Source organism: Gavialis gangeticus, unplaced genomic scaffold (assembly GCF_001723915.1).
Source record: "Gavialis gangeticus isolate Ggan-Ray unplaced genomic scaffold, GavGan_comp1, whole genome shotgun sequence".
In the NCBI taxonomy this organism is placed as follows: Eukaryota; Metazoa; Chordata; order Crocodylia; family Gavialidae; genus Gavialis; species Gavialis gangeticus.
Window position 1 is genome coordinate 45243813 of NW_017729024.1, and position 6021 is coordinate 45249833.

The 6021-nt window shown below is 43.6% G+C and overlaps 1 protein-coding gene across 1 annotated transcript in view; it reads left to right on the forward strand.

The window, feature by feature from the left end:
• SVEP1 (sushi, von Willebrand factor type A, EGF and pentraxin domain containing 1) overlaps positions 1-6021 on the forward strand; it is a gene marked incomplete at its 5' end in the record, with an annotated part of 254483 nt that overhangs the window by 243335 nt on the left and 5127 nt on the right. Inside the window, 2 exons of the mRNA XM_019518196.1 lie at positions 723-818; positions 4309-4404. Of these exons, the coding sequence (XP_019373741.1) occupies positions 723-818; positions 4309-4404 (192 nt within the window). The remainder of the gene's footprint in view (positions 1-722; positions 819-4308; positions 4405-6021) is intronic.

Sequence of the window (6021 nt, forward strand, 5' to 3'; positions counted from 1 at the left end):
GAACGACCACTCATCTTGGGCACTGAGTTCCCCTGCCCCTGCAATAATTCACATCAGTTTTTCAAAGTTTTGTAGTGAGTGTGTAGTTTTGTGTAGGTATGTTAGTAAGTGCATGGCACACAGATATTGACACAATTCATTATTTTTCATCAGAATAATGCAATAAAAACCACTTCTTGGGGGGGCTGCTCTACTGTTGTGTCTTATGTTAATGGCAAAGAGTAGATTATGTCTGGGAACTTTACCATGAAGAAAAGGAAACTTGATCTTATCTTTTATCCTTTTCTTGGATTTAATATTTTTACTATCTGGGGGACTGAGGAGATTGGACCTGGTTGGTTGATTGTAAATTCCTAGATTAGACAAAAACTGTACTCACCCACACTTACCATGATGAAGCAGTGAAAAAATAGTGAAAATCATATTAGCCCAAGACAAATGAGTGAGTAAAATTCTGCTCTTTGATCTAAGCCCTTCAGTTTTCTGGAATAAATTAAACAAATCAGACTGCCCTCCTCTGCCTACACTGGCCCACAGACGTACATACTCAGGCTCACACACACACACACATACTCAAAGCATTACATATGTGTTCCTACTTCATTAATATTTCTTACTTGAAACCTTACAATGCCAAGAATACATACAAGATGCAGATAACTGTACCATCCCAGGTCCTTAACCAACTTCTGTTTTAACATGATGATGTTGTTATTCTTCAGCTGTTTGTCGATTCCCCTGTCAGAATGGTGGAGTTTGCGAACGACCAAATGCATGCTCTTGTCCAGAAGGCTGGATGGGACGTCTGTGTGAAGAACGTATGTACATCATCTAACAATAAGCTGTAGATAAGATATGCTCATTTAAAGGATACTGTAACAAATGTGCTGGGAGAATTACACATTTAGGAGTCTGAAAAGGCAGAGGTTTCACTGTTTAACAAACTAGACCTGGGCTGCAGTAGAAACAAAAATGACCTTGCTCAGTGGTGCAGGGTTAGTGTTGCAGAGAGAAAAGTACCTGGAGCTGAGAGGTTCAGACCCTGTGTCAAATACACACCTGTTTAATACTTGCCAGTGAGACTTCTATGGGGACAGTCTTCTATTAGTTAAAATTGGCTTGTTCCAGGATTGCTTAAATCTGTTCCTAATTAAGTTAAACTAAAAGAAATTAACCCAGAACAAACCAACGTAAAAGTGACCTCAACTGCCTTTGTACCAATCACATCTCACATTAAGCCACTGGAATTCTCCGTGCACATAATGCCTAATACAGAATGACTCTGGGCACTGCAACTGCATCATACCTCCTTGGATGTCATGGGGGCTCAGCACCAGTCAGTTTCAACCCATATGTCATGATATTTTATTCCCACTGGAAGAAGTGTTGGACCTATTGCTTGAGCTGTCTTGCAGTGGATGTAGTAGTCTCATATGGAGTGTAAGTGAAGGCCATTCTGATTTGGTTGTGGTTAAACACAGCTTGTATGGACTCTCCACAGTGTAAATGGCAACACAAATGCAAGGCAGTGGAGAGTTGGGCCCATATTTCTTTCTGCAATAGGCAATCCAAATCTGATGCTACTTGAAAGAAAGCCAGCAGTTAAGCATGCCTTCTTTTAAAAGGACATCCCCACCTATGGGAAAAACAACCAGGGTTTTCTCAGTCTGCCTTCTCAGAAGTGTTCATTGTTTTTCCCCAGCCTTATCCTGCAATATGGTACATTCCTTCATACCAGAAAGATCAGCAAATGTCTTTTTTATGTACTCCGAGATAGATGCTCTGCCTGGTCATGAGGAAACAGATAAAAATCTGCAACCTTCAGTCTTGTCCATTTCTCAGAAAGAGGAATTTGACTCAAAACTCAGAGTCCAGAAAGATTCTTTACAGTTCCTTAGAATCAAATTATAGGTCATCATGACACCAGGCCTCGTCAAAACGCAAATCTTCTCCAAAAGGTCATGCACGTTAGCAGCCCTACCAGTGAGATTATAGACTGAATGCTACAGAGATTCTCCTCAAATCTTTACTCAGCCCTGAGTTGGGCAAAACTATTTTATAAGTACTTTTCCTGGACACCTAGTGAGTAAGAGTCACAGAATTATTTCAGAGCTTTCCCCATAATACCAATTTGTTCAGGCCAACAGAGAGTGCGCTGTGCTTTATAGGCAAAACAGGCAGATCACAGCCCCATTGAGCTTCCAGTCTAATTCTGACATGACCCAGCATGGGGCTGACAGTAAATGTGAGGAGTGCTGGGTATGGCATGGGAAGAACAAGAGTTACAGTAGTAAAAGACTGAAGGGCGGCTGCTGGTTGCGTTTACATCTGTTTTCCTTTTATAATGATGTGGCTGGCCAAGGCTGGTATATACTAGTGCTCAGGTAATAAAACAGTGAATGCCAACCACATCCCTCTGGCATCTGCCCCATCTCCATCAGCCTGTGACTTGAGTGGTGGGGTGCTCTGTGCACATAGGAGCTGGGGCTGAGTGTTCTTAATCACATACAGAGGCTCTTGTGATTACGGACTAGAACTGGGGCAGTGGAGACCTTGGGTTTGGATCTTGGGGCTGCCTTCAGCAAGCTATTCTGCTTTTCAATTCCCTATCTGTCAAATGGTAATAACAGCACTTACCTACCTCACAGGATAAATCAGTTAAAGCTGGTATTGCTATAGCACATACGAATATAGAGAGAGAGCTAGATAGGTAGGAAGGCAAATATCTCCTTGAATAGTTAGTACTAGAGAAGGGTCTGAAGCAGTCCAAACAACTTTGAACTCCATGGCTTTGAAATCAGGATCTGAGTTTTGCTGCTTAAGACCCTCTCTGGTGATTGCATTACCACGGTACCTCACAGTAAGTGGAGACCTGTTGAAAAGAATGGCAAAAGCTTTTAAGTTTAACAAAGGGGACTTCAGCTGCAGTATTATTATCATTGTCCTTGCCATGTGCACTGTGTTTAAACATGGTCCATTAAACCCACTTGCTTCTGCAGCTGCTCCATCTGTGCTGCACTGAATTACTTGCTAGTTCAGTGTGATACAGCTCCAGCACACAGGCTTTTTTGCAGTAACAGCAGGAGTGAGAAAAAGAAACACTGCAAAATGGTATTTGCCTTTCTCTGGTCTTACACACTCCAGATGTCTGTATATCTATGTGGTTTTTCTTTCACAATCACTGTGATTCTCCTTTTCCCCATGACAACCCTGTGAACCAGATACACATGCCAACATGCCTGTATGCTCTAGAGCACCAGTTCCCAACGCAGTGCCCACGGGTGCCATGGCAGTGTTCCTGGGACCAGTGGTGCCAGGCGGTCTGTTACAGTATCATTAATGCACACACAAAGTGGGGGTGGCTGGTTGTCAAACTGCATCATGCTTTGTTGCCGTAATTACAAAACAACAACAAAGATGTTAAATAGGTTATAGCTAAAATTTATAACCCTGCATTGCTTCAGCTATCATTGACCCTCCTGTTATCAGCAAGAAAACAATTTAAAACAGCTGCTTCAGGAAACTCCTGTTGGACCAAACTGGATTTCTTTAAGTAGGGTGACCATATTTCCAAAGACTCCAAAAAGGATACTCAATATCTTCCTCCCTTACCATCCCCAGCATGCTCACTGTCAGCTGAGTTCACTGGAGAATGGAAAGAGAGGGGTGTTGTGAGTGTCCTATTAAGATGCATGCAGTTACAAGGGCAGATGACTTTCAGCAATTTCGCTTGAAGACATAAAGGATAGATAGATAGATAGATAGATAGACAGATAGATAGATAGATAGATATAAAAGATGTGATGCATTTGTCTGTCTGTTTCTAGTCACTGTGGCACATAGCTGCAGACATGGCTTTCTGATCATGGGGTTTTCCATGGAGGATTCTCTATCTCTTGTTTGATCCTGTCTACCTGTACTTGTATTTTTCCTTCCCCTTTTTTGCCTGTGCCGTCTCTCTCTGATCTTCCCCCTGCATCCTATTATAGTTGCTGGGGTTGCCATATACATCACATAAATGGAACCTGCATCAGGGAGAGGTAAGGAAGGCCTGCATAGACCTGATATGTTCTAGACTCAGATCATTTACTCCCCAAAGTTAGGTCAAAGACAGAGTATCTATAGGGAGTTTAACTATAGGGAGTCCTGGTTAAGAGAACGTTTGTAATAGTGTGCACAAAACACTTTTTTGGGCTGAGTTTCTGGTTAAGCACAGGCTTTGGTCTTTTCCAGACTTATTACTTGCTTCCACAGTGCTAATGCGTTTTCTTATTTGTCCCATATTCCCTGTCCCCTATTTTTCCTTAGCAATATGCATCCTGCCCTGTCTGAATGGAGGTCACTGCATGGCCCCTTATCAGTGCGATTGCCCAACTGGATGGACCGGATCACGCTGTCACACAGGTAACACTCCTTATATGTGTTCCATGGCTTATTTTCATTAGCATCTAATAAAGGCCCTGCAGGTGCATCACAGAGGGCTCTATGGAAACCACTGTATTCTACAGAAAAAAACCCCACTTTGTAATAATATTGCTGGAGGGTTTGCTCAGCCCTGCTGCAAGCTGTTTTCAGAACAGCCTTATTGCTCTTGATGAGTCTTACAGTCTTCAAAGCAGCCTTCTCCCCTGAAAGTATTATTAGCATAATCAAGGGAGCTGTAGGCAGCAGAGAGGATTTTCAGAGAGAGCACCCTTCCAGTAGAGGGGCAGAGAGAATGCATCTCATCCACATCCCAACATGAAAAGCTACCAAGCACTCACAAGTCACCCTGAATTCAAAGGCAGTTGGAAGGGCTCCACACCTCACAGCAATGAGGCACGGCATCTTTATCTTTGGGGATGTCCCAACTCTAAAATAAAGATGGAAGAGGAGTACATACGGGCACATCTCTCAAAGCTGTAATTTAGCTGTCACAATAAATGACTGATATGGAAATGCAGCAACAAGGGCTTTAGCATGCACTCGCAAGCAGAGTACAAACCCTGTAGGAACTCCATGCTGCTCCATCATCACCAGTATCATTACCCAGGCTAGCGAGATTAAGTTTGCACAGGCATGCTAGCTCCTGCTGCAGTTACTCTTTCCTTTTACAATGCTTTGAGACATTTGTGTAAATGTGGGCCATTGTATTTTTGGTTTTATTTTGCCCATTTTTCAGAACAGTGTGTACATATTGCGTATTGTTACACAAATTCATTGTTTAAGCATACTTTTAAGACCTTTCTCTGGGTTCTCGTGGGCCACTGCCAACAAGATAAGCTTTACCCACTCACCAGAGACTGGCAGTTAGGCAGAATAGATGGTTTGGGAGGAGCCCCAAACTACCCCTGAACTTTGGAAAGGAGCCATAGAAGTTCACATCCAACTACTTTTTCCCATTCCTGCCAACTGCACTCTTTCTATTTCTTGCACCTCAACTTTATAACCTGTTATGAGTACCATATGCTCTCAGTGTATTAGTATGCACAAGCCCCCACAGCTCACCAAAAGCATCCGGGAATGTCTCCTAGCTAAAAGGGAGGCGTACACCCAATGGAAAGGAGGGGCCATCACCAGGGAGGACTATACTGCAGTTGCTCGGGGCTGCAGGGGGGCAGTCAGGAAGGCCAAGGCGGAGATAGAACTGGGGCTAGCTTCCTAGATTAAGGACAACAAGAAGTTCTTTTTTAAATTCATAGGGGGTAAAAAGAAGGTTCTGGGTAAAGTGGGGCCCCTGCAGGACACGTTAGGAAATTTGGTCGTCACACCAGACGATAAAGCCAACATATTTAATGATTTTTTTGCCTCCATCTTCCTAAGCAGGGGCCAGAACAGTCACCCCCCTGCTGGACCCCCCTCAGGCCCCGGGGGAGGCACACCCAAGCCAAGGGTTAGTGAGGAACTAGTTAGGGAACTTCTGGAGGGACTGGATGTATTCAAGTCAGCTGGTCCAGACAATCTCCACCCTAGAGTACTAAAGGAATTGGCTGAGGTCATTGCAGGACCCCTGGCACGGCTTTACGAGCACTCGTGGTGCTC